The following is a 23,602-nucleotide window of genomic DNA, read 5'->3' as shown; positions in this document are numbered from 1 at the left end:
AAGCGCCAGATAAGAAGATGATGGAAGCAACCGGAAATACCCACTACCGGAACCCAAAGACTGACAGTATACACAAATCAAAGACAATTGCCCTTTTTATTGTCCTCCTCTTTTGCCTCCTCCTCATGACTTCCTTCTGGATCGTGGAAGAGAGCGCACCCGCTCATCAGATATTGCTGACCACTGCACAGCCAACCACTATGAAAGAGCATCACCTGATCTCCCTTTCGCCTCAGCTCCGAGAAAGGGGTAAGGAGTTCTGGAACAATTCCTTCGTGCAACTGTTGCACCAACACAACCTTGCCGCCAACGCCACCAACTGCTGAATCTGCGGGTTGCTCCCGCATGCCACCGGACACTCCATCCCTTTCATCCCTTCCCCTTTCTCAGTTCACGGCTCCTGCCTTGCCTGGTTGATCCTCTTGCAAGAGAGCTACAAGGACAACGCCACTTCTGGTCAAACAGTGACACACTTCTACCATGGGTTCTGGCTGAACAAAACCGGAAGAACATCTGCTCCCTTTTGTCCTTTGACCTCTGGTCCCTCCTTCCAGATGGACATCCCTGCCAAGGAACGAGTTGAAATGCAGGTGTTCCATAATCCAGCCAGACCCACCTTCTCCTACCTACGGAAACGAACTGCTGCCACTCTGACTGTGGCTCTGTCGGTTATCAATGTCACGGGCCGCGTGTGCCTCGAAGGCCTGGGAACACAGCTGGTGGGTCACAGTTCCTGCCACATCACCAGAACATTGGACTCAATTGATCCCCCCTCCTTTGTTGCTTCTCCGAATATGTACTTTGTTTGTGGCACCAAAGCTTACACTTGGCTTCCAAAAGGTTGGGGGGGTACTTGCTACATCGCCTTCATTCTCCCTCCAACGTACGTGGCCCCAGCAAACCATCACCGGCAGAAGCGCGCAAGAGACATTGAACAAGCCGACTCCACCGGAGCACAGTTCCTGGATGCAGTGAAGGGACTTGTTCCTCTGTGGGGCCCAATGGCAAACAGCCGCGCCATCCGACACCTGACCCAGGCAGTAGAAACGACCATGAACATCACGGCTGGCATCCTCACTAACAATACGGCCGAGCTTCAGGCAGTCCGCCTGGTGGCTCTTCAGAACCGCCTTGTTCTAGATGTGGTTCTAGCTGACCGTGGAGGAGCATGCCGCATCATCGGGTCCAGCTGTTGCACCTACGTGCCAGATAACTCGCCCTCAGTCTACAAAGCAATCGAGCACCTCCACAGACTTTCCTCAGAGGTTCACCAGGAGCAGGAAGGATGGTCGCTTGGGAGCTGGTTCTGGGGTACTTTGAAGGACTGGGGATGGAGGTTGTTTACATTTATATTGATACCGGTCGTGGTACTGTGTGGGTGTTGCCTAGGTATTCAATGCTTGCCACCTTTGTGTTCACTCATTGTCAACTGCATGTGCCCTAAGACTTTGGACTTCGGAACTGAGCACATGAGTCCCCTCTATGAGGGGGAAATACGTGGCCTTATGGGGATAGATCCGAATTGACAAGTTGGCGAGACATGTTAAAAGGGAGGACTGTTGAAATCTAGTTTGTGAACTGAACATCATCTGCGCCATCTTGTCCATTTCCTCAGACTCACGCACAAATATGCACAGCAGCCATTTTAGGTGCCATGGCCTCTCTGCCTACTGCCGATAGCCAGCGCGTCTCTCCCCCTCACTCCCCGGCCTCGCAAGCATCCCTCCCCCCCCCCCCCCCCCCCCCGACAGCCCCCGGTCTCTCCTGCTTGGGCCCTGAACGCACCTCCAGCACGACCCCGCCTCCGAGCCACATCCGTGCTGAACCCCCACACTCTTTCATCTCATTCATAAAACAGGCCCTTTGATAACCTCTTCCTCCTTGCCCGATTGTTCGGCCTGATCCCAGGCCATCACTTAGCCCAACAGATGCAGTTTATTGCCCCTACAGTAGGACCTCGCCTCACATCAAAGGAGCGGGGATTAATCAATACCCTCACACCCCTAGATCCGACCGATCGCCCGCATTTCTGTTCCCAGCGGAATGTCCAGCTGCGCGATAGCCATCATGCTGAGATTAGGGGTGGGGGCTCCTACTGTAGATATGTGTGGGAACGGGCCTGAACCGGGGATTCCAAAGATGCCTTTTCCGTACTTCAAAGCAATACCACGGATGTCACAAATGTAATAAAGCCATAAAACTGTGTATAAGAGGCCAGGCCTCAGAGATGCGGTTAGAGCACCTCGAAACGATACCTCGTTGTCTGATCTGATGTGTTCTGCTCCGTCGGAAATAAACTCCTGTTTCCTGCCTTCCAGTCTCCAGCGCCTGCCTCTTTATTTGGTAACCGTGAGTTGGGTGAGAAGCGGCTAACGCCGGGCACATCTTGAAAAGGGGTAAATCGACCTGATCTGCCTGAACCCTTTGTAACACAAAGGTCGTAAACTCTGGAGGAATGAGCTACAATTACTGCACCACGTAATTTTATTTCTGAATGAAAGAGTGGAAAAAAACAAAGTTGAAAAACAGATAATTGACATGACATGTACTAGCTGACTCACTAGTCTCACACCAAGGAGATATGGCGAGCCCCTGCGTGGATGCGCAACCGGCTTAGTGTGATGTGTCTGAGGTGGTTACCCTCCTATTAATGAAATGTAAAATACTTCAGGACAGGAATTGGGGGATTCTGCGAAGTGAACAGGTCCCAACTACACTTAAGTGACATGCAAAGACATTAGGGTAACCAGATGCCTACATACCACCACAACACCACTTCTCTATTCCTGGACTTTCATTTTACAGATCATTGCTAGTAGGTGTGTTAGTCCAATAGGCTCAGTTAAAAAGAACTAGCACTACAACTCTCAGAATGCACTGATAAGTTAACTTAAATCTCAGAACTGGGAAATGTATGCCCCACTGAAGTGGAATCATCTGGTCACTTTAAGGGACATGGACAGATTGATGATTCATTCGAGACGATCAGTTTTGAGAAGTACTCTTACCCAAAGCTCAAAACCAACCAAGACAGAATTCTTATTTGAAGAGAACAAACAAAATACAGTACAAACCAGCTCTCTTCTAAAACAAAGTCAAACTGTTTCTCCCAGAAAGCTACTTCAGAACTGCTGTTCAAGCCTTTGTACTCTTGCATCTAGATAGTGGTAATGACCTCCTACTTCATGGCCTCCCTGAATTCGCACTGGCATCGTCATCTAGGATCGGAAAAAAGATCACATCACACCAACCGTGATGGAGCACCATTAGGTCTCCTTGCCAATTGGCACAATCTTCAAAAACCAGCTGCATTATTTACATAGCCATCACACCGAACCATTGCTTTTTATGAAAACAAGATCGCCATCTCTTGTGGTTCTCGGCACACCTGCAGCCGCCAGGACACCATTAGACTGCAGACTATGAAGTGTCAACGAAAAAACAGGCCTTTTCTATCCATGCCCTCAGGATCTGGAACAACATCCCTGTATCCATCAGGACCGCACCAACGCTGCTCCGATTAAAGAAAGAGTTGAAGACTCCCTTCTTTAAAGAGCACTACATCATAATGCATTACCTATCCACAGCTCGGCTTCCTCTCCTAATACTTGCTAACTTTTATCTTGCATTTGACCATGTACAATGCTCCGCAGTCTTTTGGCTCGGTTTGCAACATAGAAATACCATATGCACGAATAAATATCAACATACATGCTCTTGTGAGGGGTAAGGGGGACAGCAGAGTTCCAGATGTAAGAGTGAAAGAGTTTCTCCTAAGGGAGTTATTTTAGCCCCAGCCTCCTGCAGGCCTGCAAACAGGGGCCGCACTCTACCCTGCCCAATAAGGGGGTATGCTATACAGGGAGAGGTCTTGTGGCTAGACAATGAAACCTCCCCATTTAGGACAGCATGACGTTATTGGTGAGAGTGCATGACAATACTAGAACATAACTAAATTGAAGTACACAAGCCATAACGATCTCAGGCTAGTGTTTTCAAAATTTAGAACCTCTTTCACAAAACAGATCCTTCTTTGAGGCAGCAATGTTTGTCTAGACAACTCTACCTAAAAATGTCAGAATCAACCCTACTATTCTCTCATTCATGAAGTCTATGAAAACCCACTAATTCCTTTTCATTACTGAGAAATTCCCCTCACACTTACAGGCCCCGAGCTTCAGTGGGCCCCTCTGGCACAGTGTACGGGATACCGGCCCCTGGCCTGAGAGCTCCTGACTGGGTCCGGAGCATGAGGTGGGGGCCTCGATGTACTGTGCAGGGGTGGGGGCCTCGATGTACTGTGCAGGGGTGGGGGCCTCGATGTACTGTGCAGGGGTGGGGGCCTCGATGTACTTTACAGGGGGGGGGGGGCCTTCCAAGTTTCGGAACACCACTGGTTTCGTTATAACACATTTCAAATGAAACCCTTTAGTACCACAGTTGCGAACATTGCATGTGTTGTACAATAACATAACAAATCACATTTTCATTTTTTTAAAGTGCACTATATATGCAAATAGTACTACGATGTTGACAGACTAAAAATAATTTACACCATTGATAAGAATATTGGTGTTAACCTACTTTTTATTTCATCCACTTCAGAATAGCGATGATCAAAAAGGAGTTGTTTGGTGTTTTGTTTGTGACGGAGGAGACGAGGGGGGGGGGGGGAGACTAAATGGACCAGGATGGTGGGATTACAAACATTTGAATAACATTTAGATAAAATAGTTTCTGGGCCTGTGATTTCTTGAGGGCGGGGATCCTGAGAAAAATATAGTGGGTGCACGCCACTAGGCACTACAACTTTTTCTAGGCCAAGAAGTGAAACTGTTTAGAACGATTTATATAGGAGGCAAGCGAGTTTAGAGTTCGCTCTTACTTGCAATAGAGTCAAGTTAGGTTGATTTAAATAGTAGCAATTTGCTCAAAACAGTCCGAAAGCTCCACATTATCCACTATACCCTAGCCTTAGCGGGCTCTACTGGCCAATAAAGGCTCGCTCCAGTGTTAAAGGTCGAAGGAGAGCACCTTTAACAAGAGAGCAGGCCTTTAATGGCCGATATAGCCCAGCTACGGTGGGATATTAGGATATGCTGCAGTCCAGGGGCAAAATGGTCTAATTAAAATAACAAAGGCATCGGAGCTTGAGTGAGTTGAAATCCTCACAGCTCTGAGGCCTTTGATTCACAGCGGTTGCTGTGATTGTTCAAAATCTAACAGCCACAAGCAGGGCCACGGCTGTTAGCTGTTGAACATTCACAGGGGACTGTAGTCAGATCTTGCTTCCCCGCAGTTGGCTAAGATGCTTTTCTTTTGTTCACCTGAGCCAGGGAGACCAAGGAGCTGAGCAGCATCCCCCCTTCCTGCCTCGGAGGCTTTAGCAACTCTGAGCTGGGGAGAAGGGTGGGGGGGGGGGGGGGGGGGAGACTCCGGTGTGCCCTGCAGCACAGTCTCGGCCCTTCACTTGACTTCCCCATCCCACTCCACATATTTTGATATGGCAGGGGAAAGAGAAAGGCAGAGGCTGTTTATTAGTACAATGAAATGTAGAGTGCAGCGGGCCTATACCAGTCAATATAGGCCGCTGCTGCTCGATTGTCTTCAATAGAGCTCTCAACTTTCCAATGTTTCCAGAAAAGATGGGCCTACACAATCCTATTTAAAAACAAGTTCACATCTTGGTATATTTATTCCAGTACATTTTCACTTTAGATAGCTCAAACTCAACAATCAAAATTAAAAATGCGTGTTTCACTAAAATCTCTCCACCATTCCTATAGAATATGCCTTTTCCTTCCATGCCCTGGCCATTACATTCTTCAAGATTGTGACAGCATGCAACAATAATCTATATTGCTCACTGCAGAGCAAGATCCCCGTTGGAATGGGTCTTAATATCTGCATTCCAAAACAGGACCCCAATCCAACATGGAAAACAAAAAAACATTTTTAACAATATGGGAAAAAAGTGGCAGACGTTATAAAATCTCAAATCTTTTAAGAAACAACCATTCCCAAATGTGAATAGAATAGGTCAACGTCCAGTGGCAAAAAATATAGCATAGAAATAGAGGGCATCACGATAATTCAGGGAATTATCTGTTTGCCTAGTTCGATCCAATAAGAGCTGTCAGTCTGGCAGCGCCCAGCTCCAACTATCTACTCGCTGCAGGTGTTATGATATATAAGAATGGTGTGCTGGGATTATTGGAGGGAATTGGTGAGCCCCGTGCTGAGAGAAGATTCATTGGGGTGGTGTCCCTGGTGGTGAAGAGAATATGGCCCACTGCTGGAGGTGCCCGGTGACACCCTCGATGGAGGCGTGGAGGAGGGGTGTCGACTGGAGTGTGCGCCATGAGCGACCGATATACTATGCCTGTGGTTGCCCTCAAAAACATGAAAGTATATGGGGGAAATGGTGTGCATCATGGACTGCTTTTGTAAAGCTATAATGTGGTTGGGGAATTGCCGCCGCCCCTGCATCGGACCGAGTGGAAGGTTATTTCATGATCATACTTATATGTGGATGTAGCTGTGTAATACAATTTGATTTAAAAAACAAAAAAGAAGGAATGGTGTGGTTGTTTACTACAAACGAAAAATCCAGACACCAATGTGAGCAGTTAAAAATAGGTGGGAAACTTCTTCAGGCAACACTCATTTTTAGGAAGAGGAGACTGATAGATTGATAAAGTGCCACTAAGACAATACACAGTTAGTAGGATAAAGTGGCTGGTATAGGATCTGAAGAATGGGTGAAGAATTTTGGTTGGAAAACGTTTTTAAATAGTTCTTGCTGAGAGATCAATTGTTTCTGTCCAGGTGGGGGCAAGATTTCAGAGCATACCTTAAGAGAAACTTTTACATTTGTTTCAAAGAACTTACTCAAATATATTTTCAGTATTTTAAAAAGTAGAGAGTGGTCGAGTGGGCCAGGACGTAGATGACTCATTAAACTACTTCATACTGTTGTATGTTTTTAGCCAAATTATTTTGCTGAAATTAAATGTAACCCCATACACATTTTTGTAGGATCTCCAGGCACAGTGAAGAAGTTCGATTTATGCTCGAGAGGAATTTGTAGCACCTACAGTATTCCGCAGTTTTGAGGTTTATCTTCTCTTTATTTTGTTTCTTGGCGCATCAGCCTTTTCTACGCGAATAAGGTGAAATCTCCAATAATATCAAATATGCTATTACGTAGAGTCCAGACTGTGGGTTAACAAGTCTTACTTGAGAGTCAGCAAGTAGTAGACAGTCTTTGTTAGCGATAGGAGATAAAATATAGCATCTTTGATGCGAGTGGGTTTCAGGCATTGTTTGATCAGGGCCTTTTCAAACAAATAAGAGAAACAATATTGATGTCGTTCCAATGCAGATTCAAAATGCTCACAAATAGGTTATTGGACCCAAAATGGCCTGAACCTGCAGTGCCATACTGATAGCAGAGAGAGAGTTGAAGTGATTCATGCATTTTTTAGTGAATGAATTGTCCCCCGTGGGTGATGGATAACATTGGATTTGAGCTGACTTTGTAAGAGTGGACTTAAGTAGCTCAACTAAGCATAGGGAAAAGCTTCAGATTGCAGATTTCATATACTTGCAGTAAGCGGATTTAAAAAAAATATATTATTATGGTGACACCACCCTCGATCTTGCTTATTGACCAAATGGACAACAGACTAGTTCAAGAGGATAAGGAGGTTTGGAACTTTTGCTACATCACATTTCAGTCAGTAGCATAAGATCCAAGTCTAGGTCAGCCATCATCTCACCAATCTCGATCCAGTGCTTAATGGATGAACTACCACAGTGAAGTACGCAACGTAGGTTAGTCGTGCGATCTTCCTGAAGAGGGGAGAATCCGGAGGATTTTCGATGTCATTTTGTTACTTCTTGCTCTCTTTTAGAACAACAGACCCATAAGGGCCTTTTAGAAAAAGGAAAGCGGTTGCTGTCAGCAATGTTTCTCTGCTACATGGATCTTAATGGTCCTAGAGTGGCAGCTGGCTAGAACGGCACTGGTCAGAGGTGATGGGGTAGTTAGTTATTTCTGAGGGGTAGATTTTTATAGTCTCTGCATAAGGGGAGTTACCTGCAGTGGTGGTTCATGACTTTTGTAAGTTGTGAGGCATAAAATGTGTTTCCAACTTTCAGAGAACAATGTTGCTTCATGTATCATAAGAAACTAAGCCACATACACAGTGTACATGACAACTGACTAACAGCATTGTCATTAGGGTGGGGACACAGGAATGTTTCTTAAATTCATGTTTAAAAAAATCACATATAACCCACAGAGCAGGCACATATGCTCTCATAAACACACCCATACTACACAGTCACACACATCAGCGCCAGTCAGCCACTCACACAGAAATACCATAAATTAAGAGCAACAGCAAGTCCTCCTGATCCCCTCACAAATTCAATAAGTGAGATGTACAGATTTAAGGGAGGACACCACCTATACGCAACCTACGAATGTCATCCCTCTCACCTTAACTCTGCTAGTCCTCCGCTCTCTATGATCACTCATGCACTCGCTGATTATGTCACTACGGCCCATGGGCCATGGAGTCAGCGCCCAGAGGCAGACAAAAGCAAGAGCTGGAAAAATGGACCAAGCCCTGCACCAACATACCTGCCCTGGCATATTTATCAAGGGCGAGGAAAGCACACGCTTGTGCATGCACAGTTCCATCCCAGCAGTCAGAGCACACGGTGAATATTTTAATATGGAGTAGCCAGACTTCAGATGAGACATGTGTGTGCCAACCTTCCTCCTCGCCTCTGGTCATGAATGGTGGGGTCCCGCCCATCACACACACCATTCACGGCTGGTTACGACACAGGTCATTTTCCATATATATCTTAAAAAGATCATAGCAGTATTTTCTGATGGTAGAGATTTTAGGTGAGCAGTAACTAGTTCTCAGAAAAGAGAGTTGATCTGCTTAGTCAAGGTAGAGAAAGTGGCGAGTAGTAAGCTTAAAGGGGGGCAAAGTCTGCCAGACTGTTGTTGAGCTTCCTTTTGTTTGGGAGATGGGGATGCCCAAGTTGGTAATTCTGGCATTTTCATCTTGGAAAGAGAAGAGGTTCTGTCATTTGGAGTAGGGATAATAGTCATAGGTATGGTAGGAGGGGATGAAGGAATGGGGATACAAGAGAGAATCGAAGATTTGAGTTATGTCTGTGATAAGGTAAAAAACAGTGACATGTTTTAAGATGGAGGGACTGAGGTAATGTCTGTGATCCCCAATGTGAGCTTAATAGAGAAAAATTAGTTAAAAAGGAGGTTCAGTTGAGCTTCATGGAGAAAAAGAAGGTACATTAGAGGTTCTGTTTTATGCATTAGTGAACTCCAGAGACACAAATGGAATAATTAAAAAAGCAAAGTAAGTAATTGTGCTGCAGACTAAATGAGAACGTTTGTGAATAAGTAGAGGAGACGAGAAGAGATGGGATGAGTCTGAGGTTAGGTGCAATGTGAGCAGAAGAGGCTAGAAGTGACAATGATAGTGTAGAAGAGACGTTTACCTCAGTATATGATAAGGCTGTTATGAGATTGAGTGGAATGTTGGGGTTTTGTGAACAAGGAAAAGAGGAAGTTCTAACCTAATGTATATTATTGAGGACACCTCATTTGTGACAGTCTATCCAGTTCTGGAGGTTGAACTCCTAGAAAGACCAATATTAACTCATTATTTTTTTTAAAGGTCTGAAACAAAGAGTAAGAACACTGAAAATGCAAGAGCAATGCTTGACATTGTGCAGAATTTTGAATAAAGGACTAACACTGAAAGGCAAGAGTAACTCAACATTATACAGACACTTGAGGTAAAACAAGAAGGAAAAAGTAACGACAAGCTTTAGGTTTATTTGAACACGTTACCTCTTTACTGCCATTGGAAACTTTGATCATTCTGTCAACGTATTCACGTGCTTTATCATAGCGTCCTACGTGCCATAAAAATAAGCCTGCGTAGTATAAGGCCTGCGGTCCAGCAGTCTTCCGATCTTCCTTCATTTTTGCTTCATATTCGTGAATAGCTGTTCGATCTGTTCAAATAACAAGTAAGATTCATTTCAACTTTAGGCAATATAGTCAATAAACCATTTAATAGGACATTGCCTAAACTAGGTAAATCAATCTAAAGCAAAAGAGATGGTAATTTGCTAAGTCATGATTTTCTAGTCCAAATAAAGAAAACAAATAGTGAATCAACAATTATAAATAGATGATTGAGCCCTTTGTCATTTATACTTTACAGAACCATCAGATAAAGTAGAGGTTTGAAGATCTTCAATATTTTTGATGGTGTGTTACTAGCCAAAGGAAGGTCAGCTCCTCTTCACATCATAAGACGATAATACCCAGCAAAATTCCTCAACTAAAGATGCTGACAACTAAGGATACTCTTAGGATCCGCATAGCTTTTCAAAAGCCCAGGGGCCAGTGAAACATACATGGAAGAATCTGCAGCTGCAATAGTTCTGATGCAGTCCAGTCTGGGCCAAGCAAATGCCATCTTGGCGGCTCCCGGAAATGTTTTACCAATCCAGCTGGTGCAGAATTCTGCAGCATGTTTGGTACCCAACTCCCCCCAGATATGCTCACATTTTGCTTGCTTGTAAATCTCTGCTTTGGTTGCCAGTGAGATCCAGGACTATTGTTAAAGCGATGATCATCATTCACAAAATTGTCTATGCCAATGTATTGCCTTTGCTTACTAAAATATTAATTGTTCACCACCTGGGACAGAATCTCTGATCATAAATCGCCTATTGCTTGATGTCCCTATAGTTTGCATGGCCACCTTCAGAGCTTGTGCCTTTTCAGTCACAGATTAAAAAAAACAATGACATATGCTTCTACCAGTCTTATCTGGGCTTCTTCAGTTTCAGGCGCAGCTTAATGAAAAAGACTTTTGATATTTAATGGTCCTGATTTTTTCTAATGCTTTAACTTCATTAATGTGTACACCTGTTATATTAAAGTACAGCCAAGAAGCTTAAGTGTATATTGAGTTGTATAAATACTTTATAACATAATATAGCAAACAGATGTGTAGATATTGATAGAATACTGGAGACACTGAATAAAAACAAAAATACACATGAGAAATATGCTCGGCACAAGGGACATGAAACCTAGTATCTAAAAGCTAGTTGTTTGGGACAGGTACAAATCCTGGTAAATGACTGGGTGAAGGCTCAGTCCTAACAGAGGTGGTTTCGGTATTCACTCCGCTAAATAGGGCTGAGGTTCTTTCAAAAGCACACGGCTAACTCGTCACACTGGCTGTCTGCAAATCCAATTGTTTCCAATATTTAGAGTGAGCTTTGGGTCAGACCCCTTCAGCCATTGGCTTATCTGTGTCACTCCTTTTCAGCCACGGGTTTCAAACGATGTCAATCATATCTTAAATCAAATTGTAAGAGTTCATATCTCTCACTGTATGCTATAAGCGGTTTGGTTATCTTTCCATTGCAATGGATTGCTGAATAATTTACAGCCAAAAGTGCACTCAATCACCCCACTTCCATAACATCACCAGGGGCCCGATGTAGATAATCCCAGATTACCGATTCTTAAATACCGAATCATACCGATTCAGTATTTAAGATCAGGCAAATGGGATGTAGGTAATTTTTCTTAAATAATGACCAAATCTGTAAGTTTCGGTAATTACCGAATCGGTATTTACCGATTCTGTAATTGTCATTCATTCCTATGGGCCTGGTGGCCCATAGGAATGAATGTCGGTAAATGAGGGAAACATTGAAGGGTGGCAGGGTGTCACTTTGACACCCTGTTGCACCCCTCAAATGTGTATGGGTGCACATGTTGCAGACATACATGCCCTAAGGGCATGTATGTCTGCAACATGGCACTGTTGGAAAAGCAAAACAAATACTTTTTCTAAGGTTTTCATTATTTACCACCAACTTCTAGTTGGTGGTAAATAAATCCTAAAATGGGAAAAGCACTCATTTGAGTGCACCCTACATTTCAGATTCGGTAATTTACCGATTCGGTGTTTTAAGAATCGGTAATTTACCGAATTCTTAAATACAGATTCGGTAAATTAACTAATCTGAAATGAAGCCACCTACATAAGAAAAGCCTAATTCCGGTCGGACACGGCCGAAATACGGTAACTTCGGCCGTTACCGACCGGAATTACGCTTCCTACATCTGGCCCTTGGTCTTTTCTTCACGAATGCAGTCATTTTTTAATGCTTTTGTCAAGACTTCAGTGCAAGCTTGATCATTACATGGTCCTCTCATTTTTTTCTCTTTCCCATCGGGACAGCCATCTTTGGACTAGACATCTTGAGGTAAAAAACAAAGCCACACGTCTCCAGACATCACTGCTAAAGATTTAATCAATATTTAGATTATCAAACTCGCTTGTGGTTGGTCATGTCTGCATGTAGATTAATATATTTCTTTGCTCATATTTCCAGGTGGCAATGGTCTCTCTGCCTGTAGGAGCATGCCTTCTTCAACAAACACCTTATAGCCCAATAGCTAATGAGCTGTTCGATTTACAGACTAAAGATATTCTATAAACAGCAGTGACTACTAAATACTTACAATTACATGGTGTCTTCATTTGCTTCTTCCAGAAGGAGAAGCCTTAAAAGACAGGATAATGCCCATCACAGTTATAACCCAGCATTGTTACATATACTAAGCTGATAGAAAACAACAAATCTAGTAAAAGAGAACATGCAAATATAAATGTTGAAGCAACCCCCTCTCTGTGATTTGCAGTATTCAAAACAAAACCGTCAAACTTTTTGTCCTTGTTCCTTTTGATGCAGCAAGGTGTCGCAAATAAGCAACTTGCTCGGATATAATCCTCTCATATAACCTCGTAATAAATTACTAATAACGCTTGTATTACTAATTTTACACAGCATTTTTACACTTATTAGAAAAGGGGGAAGCTTGCCTATGTGTTTTACTATCCGGTAACCCGAGTGCAACTACAGATGGTTGCTAACGCGGGAAAATGAACTGCGCATGCTTCAATTGCATGACATCTTAGCGCATGGAGGGAAAGCATTGCTTCTGCGCAATTACATTTAAAATGGCCGCTCAGAATTCACATGCTAAGCATCAGCTCTGCTGAAACTAAATCGCATTATATACTGTGCTAATGAATAAATAGTCTTTATAATTAAATGGGAGATAAGAGTAATACAGTGAAAACATTTTATTTGAATCTAACAACTTGTCTTTTTGACTTCTCTGTTAGTTCGTAGTTGGGCCTTAAAGAGAGCGGACACACATGTGACACCCATCCGCATGCGCGGTAGAGACAACTCCAGAGTCATGAGCTCAAGTCTTGGAACCCAATCAAGGACACCCTTTCCACATGTTATGGGAACCAGCTGAACATCCAGAAGACTCAATGGATAACTGTACAAACTGTATACATTGTTGATAATGCATTATGAACACGGGTGAGAAATAAAGCTTGGGAGAAACAAATTAATGGGCGGGAACATAGGATAAAGGTCTTAAAGGTCTTAAGAAAAGTATTAAACTTAGCATGGTGTTATCATTATCCCCTCGGCTTGTCAAATGAGAATTAGGAGTTTCATAAGGTTGAAACATTTAGGGGTGGAACATGCCACAAAAAAAGTATAATTGGAGTAGTTAGTCAGATTAGTTAGCTCAATCACTGCCAGAATGCTGAAAGATAGAGATGCTGTCCGATTGCTGATCGAAATACCTAAAGAAAAAGACTTAGAATTTTCAACAAATAAAATTAGAAAATAAAGATCGCGGAAGAATCAAGGAGGTAATAGAACTAGAAAGGAGAGCTCGGAAGAATTGAGGAGGAAATTAGCATCAGAAAGGGGTGAGACGCAGGCGTTTGGATCCAGAAGAGGCTACCTGTCCGGTCCTATTCCTGTCCTGAACCCATCACCTGAATTTACTAAGGGGCCCATAATTCTTGGCCAAAGGGGTCCGATCTTGCACCATCCTAGGTAAATATAAGTCTGTGTATTGTGTCAATGTGCCTTTTCTCTCTATCCTCTCTTCCTGTGGTACTTGTCATTGAAAATGTATAGTTCATTTAGATACATTGAATATTACCTCTTCTGAATGATGGAGTTAACACTGTAATTTGTTTTTTGATTTACTAAAAAGAAAATTCAGATAAAGCCTTCAAACCTTATACGAGTCTGTGGTTATTCAATGAGCAGAACAGGTAAAACACTTTTATGTCATAATTACCAAACATAATCAACTAATAAGATCCATTTGTAAAGAAAAAGGGCTTAGTATTAAATAGGCTCAAGGCTGAGAGGTAAACGGACATATATATTTAGCCCTAAAATTGATCCCCAGCGGGGTTTCATCGACCAGATCGCGAGTGTGTGTGTGGTTCATGGGCCCGAATGAGTATTTAGTGATAATTGTCCGGATTGGGGGAGCCGCAGCGTCTTGGAGGTCTTGGAAGAAAATTTGCAGACCATCGGGGAACTCGAAGTCCCAGGAGGCCAGAGGCAGTCCCTGCAATCGCTCTCACCTGTGCGGGGGAATAAAGCAAGCTCGCCGCTCCCGCTTCGCGAACGCCAAGGGCGGGCTCGTTTAAGCCTGTTGTAGCCCGGAGGAGACCGGACTGGGCCACCCCTCTAACGTCTTGCAGCTGGCACATTGAAGGACCTTTAATTACTCTGTAAGTATCCTCAGTGTTAACTGAACCCGCTTGTGAAAAATGGCTGGGCGCGAAGGGCGGAGTAAGAAAGCGATGACGGGAGGTTATGTGGCTGGGACTTTAGATAACTTTATAACAAGGGCTACGCCAGTCCTGGAACACATAAATAATCATGACCGAGCGTCCGCTCTCTCAGGACCTAGCTTTTTCTAAAAGATCTTCGTTGGGGGAATTGGCGAATGCCCGTACACCAGAGCACATACATCAAAGGATTGCTAGTGAAGGGCCCGAGAGTGGAATTAGAAACCAGTTAGCCCAGGCAACGGGGAAACTACCCCCAATTGGTGAGCTGCAACAATTGGGGGCATTGACTGATGACTCATCGACAACTCCCGAAATCAATACAGTAGTATGTGGTTCTGAAGGCCCGAATATCCGACAACTGTGTGGGGGTCTTGAAGGGGCTATTCCCAAAAGGAAACGAGGTGGCGTAGTTACGCGTGGGAGAAAGCCCAAAGTTCCAAAGCTCAATAATAATAATGAATCTCTTACCCCGGCCGCTAACGTTATAGAAAGTGGGCAGCGGATCCCACCAATAGTAACCATTTCCGCGGGGGTAAATACTTTTCCTGAACACCCTTCAACTGAGGACTTATTTCTGATGAAATTGGGTGCTCTTTTACAGTTGTCATTGCAACCTCTTGAGGGGAGACTATCATCAATAAAGCAGAGGTTGTTAAAAATTGAAGAAGCATCCACGGCGAGTACAGACTATATGAAAGGTCAAAAAGGCTAATTTTGTCCAAACACGAGCAAAAACTGTCCCAGAGGGCTCCTTGCCAGGAACTACTATAATATCATCTAATCGTCCAGGCCGCTCCGGTCCTCTCGCTCTCGTCACTTGTGATGCTGGCTGCAACCTGTAGGGCAGACTGCACAGTTTTAATTGCCTTGCGCATGTGGAACATCAGCCGCACCCTAGAGAGGCGCGCAGACGCGCCGGTGGAGGCAGGGCATAATATCTGCGCGCTGCGCAGGCACCTCCCTCCTCCTGACGTTTCTTTAGGTTGCACTTGCACACAGTGTGCAAACGGTCACCGCCGGTCAATCAGGCTTGCTGCTGGCGCTAGTAGTATTAATATGGGCGCCGGCGGCAGGCCTGCTTGGAACTTGGAAGTCTGAGACTAAGAGACTAGAGTCTCAGTTACAAGTCACACGACACTTGGTGACTTCTCTTCTTCTCTCTGAGGTGAGTGACGCTGTGAATGATGGTCGGACCGAAAATCGGCCCCCATCCACAAAACCGGCCCCCTGATCCAAAACCGGCCCCCACCCCCCTCCAGCCGACCGGGGGATTGCCCGGTGCCGGAAAGCACCAGTCCGGCCCTGGTCCTACTGCACCTGGGAATAGTCCAACTCATATATCCCTCGCTGATTCCCCAGATAATCTCTTGACCACAGCTAGCAATAAAAAAAACGAAGATGTACAACAGCTGGGAGGAGAAGAGCAGAGAACATCAAGGGGCTTGTTAACTGGGAAACCTATCGCTGATGGTCCAAAGAGTAACTAACCATGCATCGATCTACCCCTGGAAAGCGCACCATATGTAGTCGTCTTGACTGGGGTTCCTAAACTGGATCCCAATGGAGTTGAATCATATATTGAACTAAAAAATAAGTCTATCCATTGGTTGAACAATAATAGACCTCTTCCCAGAAATGTCCATTCCAAAATTTTATTTACTAGAAGAGTGGGATGGGTGGGACGCAGACCCAAAGATGTGGAGGGGGATTGTATGATCATCAACTTTAAGGACAGAAGGATGGTCGATCATGTATGTATGGGCTATCCAACAAATGTCCAAACGACAATTCCCCCTATGCACTTAAGTTATTTTTATCCCCCCTTACTTGTAGCCAGAACCAATATCACTATGGACTTAATCAGGGACGGGTAGCTCATCATGACACCCAGAGTTATAGAGAAGAAATGGGAGGTAATCGCTTCTCTTGGGTTTTCCAGTAAATAATAGGTTTAGTACACTTGACCAGGTTGATTGACTGACATTTATTCCCCTATCTTCGAAAGTAACACAAAAAAGGCTGAGGGTACCAATCAAAGGAAGGTTTTTAGGGGGGGGAGAAACGAGACCCTTTAGCAACTAAGATAATGGGGTCTAGCGAAATCAGACGAATACCTATAGTTGACCCTGAGGTAGAGGCTGGGAAACAGGTGTTAATTCATGAAAGTTCAATTTTACTTGGAGAAGTTATATCATCCCCTGAAGTTCTTCCCCTCTCCCGCCCCCGTATTGTCGATCTAGGTTCGCTGGAGCCAGACTTATTGGAGAGTGTAGCGCCTATGGTTAAAGTTGGGAGTGGTCCAGAGGGCCCTAGTGGGGGCCTGACAATGTTGTTGTGGAACATTGCGGGCCTTACGGCTGAAATGGATTTGCTAAACTGGGGAGACTTTATAGACTCCCACAGGATTTGTCTCTTTCAAGAGACCAAGGCCCCAAAACCTATCCATCGGGTGGGTTTTGTGACATTTTTTGAGCCAGCTGTCGAGGGTCCTAGAGGCAGACCGTCGGGGGTCTGTGTACATGGGTGGGTACCCACCTTGGATGTGTGGTAAAAAGAGTGAACACTCATTCCCCAGATATAATTTGTACTCTTTTGACGTTTAAAAATGTACAAAAACTGGCACTCATTAATATCTATTCTCAGCCAGTTCAGTACGGTGGTACTTCCCCGACCCTGGATTCTTTGGTAACCCTCTTGAACTCCTTAATGGGTGACGTGGCCTTTTTGATTGGTGGGGATTTTAATTGCCACTATGAACCCTTTAACGGATTTATGAAACTCATCACTGTGGATGAAGATGCAATCTGGTCAATCCCACTCCCTAATACATACGAGGTAAAGAGGTGGACCTCACTAGTGCTTCAAATGACCTCACTTACATTAACTTCTTCCATAAGGGCTTGTAATGGGTGATTCCCGAGCGACAACCCTGGGTTCCCAACTTTCAAAAGATTAGGACAGGTATCAGTAATAGATTACTTTTTAATTAGTATGGAACTATGGGATAAAGTGGTAGACTTTAAGGTCGTGCAGCGCACTGAAAGCGACCATAATCCACTGACCATGAAGTTAGATTTCCAAATAAGTGATACAGACCAAGGCTTTGTTACCCCTCCTCGAAGGGACCTTAGAATAGTAAACGGAGGGAGGCGTATTCGCTGGGCTACAATTACTCAATCCCCAGATACAATGGCAAGAATGTATAACAGCATTATTCCCTTGATAGAAAAGGCAGCTATAGTCTCTGAGAATATTTCTGATAGTAGCTTTGGGAATAACCTGGGGAAAATCCACCAGGAAATGGTGGTAACCATGGCGGATTTCTTCTATTGTACCCGGTCAACCAAATGCAACCCCCGAGGGGATAAAAACCTGTGGTTTAGTAGGGGTTGTAGGCTAGCCAAGCGAACCCTCCTATCATCCCTCCAGGGGGGTAACCCCATATGTATCAAGGCAGCAAGGGCCGATTTAAAAAAAAAATATTTGTATTGCTAAATCCGAATGAGAATTAGATCAATGGCAGGCCATCAAGTCTGCCCTTGATGAAAAAAACGCAAGGGCTTTCTGGAATTTGGTTCATACTGGGAAGTCAGAGGGTAAGACCTCTATAGAACAAAATATTTGTGAGGAAGCCTGGCACTTATATTTTAAAGGTCTTTATACTAGATTACCAAACGAACAAAGTGAGCAGCCAGCATGCCTCTTAACTGCAGATCCCTTATGGTGTATAACACGGTCTACAGTGGCTGAGGTGCAGTCAGCCTTAAGTAACCTCCAAATGAACAAAGCCCCAGGACTAGACAGGATCCCCCGGAGACCTGTACAGAAGTGAGCAGGCAGTTTGGGTTCCTTATTTACAATCATTGTTTAATGCAATTCTTCAGGGACACCAAACCCCCTGTACTTGGGCTGGGGCTGAGATCATCCCCATTTTAAAAGAAGGTTCACCCATGGATCCGGCCAACTAGCCTCATCGATGTAGCCCAAAAACTCTATGCTAGGGTACTATTACAACGATTGCAGGAATGGATTAGCGACCATGATATCTTGACCCCTTTACAAGCAGGCTTTAGGGCCAAACCTTCCGCTATAGGCCAGCTATTCAGGCTCCAGTTAATTTACTGGAAGCATGTTGTTCTGGAAGGAGGGGGCTTATACCTAACCTTCGTCGACTTGAAATCAGCATTTGATATGGTGGACCCCAGCCAGTTGTGGAGCATCTTGCTGACTATGGGGGTTCCACCATACCTATGCTTTCAGCTTAAACGACTCCAAGAAGGTACCTACGCTAGAGTCAGGTATGGCAGGAACGGACAATTGACAGCTCCGTTTCCTGTTGGGAAGGGGGTGAGGCAGGGCTGCGTGTTGGTGCCGACCCTCTTCTCCCTCTTCCTAAATGGGTTGATAGATGATCTACTTGTCATCAAGGATATAGACTCCCCGAAATTGGCCCATATTAGGTTTCCCGCACTGATGTTTGCGGATGATACCCTGCTGCTTTCTAAGTCAGCTATGGGTATTCAGCGTGTTTTAAATGAATTTGCTCACTTTTGTAAAAAAAGGAATCTCGTGGTCAATATTAAAAAAAACAAATACAAGGTTTTTAATGCTAAATCCATCAATTACCCGCATCCGATGATGGACGCTGGTCCATCGGAAAGGGTTCCTATTTTTGATTATCTGGGTTTCACATTGACTGAAAAAATGGGGTGGGGCCCCCAGACGCATAAGGCTAACTTAAAATTAACTCAGGCAGTTGGGGAAATTCTAAAAGTGCAAAAAAGTTGTGTTTTAAAAAATATAAGCGTACCCTTGGAAATATATAGGGTTCAAGCTAGGTCAGCCTCCCATTAAGGGGCAGAATTGTGGGGGCACAAGTCTTATAATTCCCTCACAGTAACTGAAAACAATTTCCTCAGACAAATTCTGACCCTGACAAAAAACACCCCACTTGTTCCGCTAAGGATGGACTTAAATATCCTTCCTGTTGCAGATCTTATTTCAACACGCCCGCTATTATATTGGTGGCGGTTGTGGAGTACCCCTGAGTTGAATAACAATAGGGAAGAATTAAAAGTGGTGTTGACCTCTTTAGGGGCGGGTAGCATACCTTTGCTTTCTTATGTTAAGCACTCCCTTAGGGCGATTGGCATGGAAAATCTATCGATAGATCCTGAAGTATCTTGTCCAGCTATTTCCAAGAAAACTTTGGCAAATGCTCTGAAAGAGCACAAATTGATAAAAAAAATTCAGTCAGCAAACCCAACGAGCCTAACGTATAGGTTTTTTGATTTTAAGAGCTACTATGAATTTGAACGGGCCCTGGATTCCATACAACCAATGTTAGCAAAGAAGCTGTTCCTTCAGTTTAGATTTGGAACCCTGCCGCTATATGCGATTACTAATAAGTGGGCGGGAGCTTCCACTCATCCGTGTCCTGGGTGCCACACAGAGGAAGAATCGCTAATCCATGTTAAGTTCTTCTGTGTGGCATACAAACAACCCAGGCTTAAATGGATTATCCAACTTTGTAGGAACCTGGGGATCAGGAATTATCTAGATTTTTTCAGGATTCTAAGGACCGATATCGATCCGGTTTACGTGGTTGCAGTGTCTAAGTTCTTGTTTTTTATGTGGTTAATCCGCAGGAACTTGCTAAAATTGGAACAGTCTAAAAACAATGAATAGTACCTCTTCTTCCGTCATACTGAGCCCCATGATCAATTTTGGGAATATTTTCTTTTTTTTAATTGTTTTTATCTGGGGTGGTTGAAGAGGGAGACTTGGTGGTTTGCACCTAGGGCTAGAGTGACCCGAGCGGCTCTTTTTAGACTTTTTAGAGTTTTATAAATTTGTAAAGTTAAATTATATTTTTATACTGTGTTTTATAACTATGAAATCCCATAATGACGATTGCAAATTAATGGTATTAATTTATTATCCCTAACTGCCAATGCACATTTTGAAACTTTCGGACTTACCTTGGATCCGTATCAATAATTGTTGTAAATTCAATTTGCTTTTATGGCTATATCTAGTCGCAATAAAGTTTGATTGATTGATAATTGTCCGCAGGTTGGTGTCCCGCTGTATCACTTTCCCCTTTCTTCAAAGAAAAAAACCATTCAAGGAAGTTTGCTTTATAAATCATTTTCGGATATCCTGACATTGAAGGGACAGTTGTGTGTGCCTGTAGACCCTAGTAACACTCTAGGTAGTGCAAACTGGTTTAACCAAGAGAGACAAATAGTAACAGCTCTCATCACCGACCTGGAGTGAAGCACCTTTACGCATGCGTGCCGGAATCAAGGGGGGCATCTAGTAATAGCAAACAGTGGCAAAACAAGAAGGTCTGACTTTAATATGTCAGAAAATATATTAAAGCCAGACCTATTGCCTTTGCCTGTGCTAACTAGTTAGTTTATGGTGAAGCATATTTAAAAACCAAATTAGGAATTTATTTTTAGATTAGACATTTTACTGAAAAATGCTGAAGACAATCTGAGTTGCATGGCGGAGTGACAAAACAAATTACAGATGTTTCCAATTCACGAGACCACAATCTGAGACATTCTGAAAAAAGGGATGCTACAGTGATGAAGGATACAGGAAATACTGATGCATGGCTTTGTGCTCCTATGCAAAAACACCCACAACTACTAGCAAGAGAGCAAAAATCTGTTGCTTTTAGGTTTTTGCCACGCAATGTGTTGAAGGAGGTTTCTCCTCAATGCAAGAAAAGAATTAGCTATTCTACAGAACCCAACTTTTTGCCTACTTCGCAATTCCATTCTAAATATTCATTCAGCCAATTCATATATCTGCTAATCTAACTTGGAAATCTTAAATTGTCTATTTAACTTCCCCATTGATGCTCTTCAGACGAATCTTCACTTACATGTGAAGGTCTATGAACTTATAGTTTACAGCGCAGGCCCAGCGAAACTCCACATAAGACATGTTTCTCAGCAACTCCGATGACAGCACTGCCTCAACCATTGTGAAAGTGGGCAGTGCGGAAGTCGCCTTAGACACCTTTGAAGACCGAAGCGGAGGGGTGCCGCAGGAGCATGTCTCCCTGTGCCAACAATCCGTAGGGCACATCTTCCCCTGTGTCATAGACAGAGCTGAATACAAGATTGCTACCATTGGCTGTTGCAGTAGCAGTCAGATAACTCAAAGGGCTGGTTTGATTCCTTGAAATCCAGGACAAAGTTTGGGAGCAGTGTCTTACAGAGTGATGGAGCATCAACAGCTTTATCTCACTGTGATGTTGCACAGTTAGGCATGCAGGAAGTTCGACATTTGTGGCCTGGCAGGGACCACAACTAATTCTTTCTGGTGTGTCTGGTGTGTCAGACTTCAGTGATTGGCATGGGCAACTAAGACCATAGCCAGTGAGTCCCTGAGGTGCCCACAATGAGCTGCAAGAGGTAATACCTTAGAACGGTGTGCTGTATTGCTCCACGGACGCAGAGCAAGTATGGTGATAATTATATGGCAGAACTTCTGCCGGCTTCACCTTTACGAAGGGGTACTTCTTCAACAAGCCATGAGACATCTGTCTGACCCTGCATAGACTTTTGAATCAGACTTCAATTAGAAATGTAGGGGCTGCTGGCTTAATTTCCAATGTTTTCCCTTCCCAAGAGGATAACTAGGCCATGCCCCTAACCACTCAGTGAAAGGGGAAATTGAAAACTACAAATGTGTTTTAGTGTGCCTAATTCTGTGTGTTGGAAGTTGAATAAATGTTTTTCTTTTTTTTCCAGTAGTAGGTTTTTCGGCACATTGGAGATTGAATACTTCCGACGGTTAAGACATTTAATTTCTTTATTAATTTAATTGTTCTGCCTGTCCTTTCACTTTGTCGGAGATATTTTTATATTGCCGGATGATGCATGCGGGTGTGTGGAGTGTGGGTCCTATGTGGGAAATGAAAGTGCGTGCATAAACATTAAAACTGGCAGGGGAATCTTCAAAAAGAGATTGGATTTAGCGACGCCCTTGCCAGAATAAAAATGGTGTTGTCCCAACGGCACACTGTGCCCAGGTGTAAAGTCAACATGTTTTGCGCATGTCACCAAAACGGTAATTTGCATCCCATATAGGAGCCATATTCCACAAACCCGCATGCATCATCTGGCAATATTAAAAGATCTCCGACAAAGTGACCCTTTGGGGGACCCGTAGGGAATTGCAGCGCTGGCCCTACGAGGAGAAACGCCCGATGATGAAGCATGACACCTTTCAGGGTGTGTGAGGGCAACAAGAGGCAAGACTTGTTCTTCCTCTCTAGAGTGGGTCCACCCCAACCTAGGATTCTTTTTCTTTTTCCCTCTTTTTAAGGCGTACAGGTGACTTTTTGCACCTCGCCATAGGAACCATGCCCGTTTTTTGGTTTAAAGGTATTACATATGGAGCATGGACACTGGACCTTAATTGGCTTCAAGGTCCCCCCTCTCTTTTTCGTACATTTGCATTCTACCTAGCACACAGTAATTTAAGAAAGAAAGTTTTAGATGGTTACAAGAGATGGTATGCTGCTCAAGCACCAACTCAAATAATGGAGGAGAACTCGGAGGAAGGTTCCGTTTCGTGATAGCATCTAAGGAAGAGGGTCGTGGATCAGAATCATGAAGTAGTAATTTATCTGTTAATTTCCTTCCGATTAGGACTAATTTCTAGAGATTCTAAAGAACAGGGCAGCTGTGAAGTCCATTTACAAGCACGATCTGTGTAGCTGAGAGACCGGGGCAATGTAGCCCAATTGTGAAAGTATGTGGGTAAATACATACATCATAAGGAGAATGCTCAACTAACAACCC

General features: G+C 43.9%; 1 protein-coding gene across 1 annotated transcript in view; it reads right to left on the bottom strand.

The window, feature by feature from the left end:
* Positions 1-23,602, bottom strand: part of TTC21B (tetratricopeptide repeat domain 21B) — a 557,120-nt gene that overhangs the window by 458,437 nt on the left and 75,081 nt on the right. Inside the window, exon 4 of the mRNA XM_078683845.1 lies at positions 9,902-10,068. Coding sequence (XP_078539971.1) covers positions 9,902-10,068 — 167 coding nt within the window. The remainder of the gene's footprint in view (positions 1-9,901; positions 10,069-23,602) is intronic.

The sequence above is a fragment of the Lissotriton helveticus genome, chromosome 3_1 (genome assembly GCF_964261635.1).
Source record: "Lissotriton helveticus chromosome 3_1, aLisHel1.1, whole genome shotgun sequence".
NCBI classification, from domain to species: domain Eukaryota; kingdom Metazoa; phylum Chordata; class Amphibia; order Caudata; family Salamandridae; genus Lissotriton; species Lissotriton helveticus.
The sequence above is the reverse complement of the archived record's forward strand: the minus strand, read 5'-3'. Positions and strand labels throughout refer to the sequence as shown.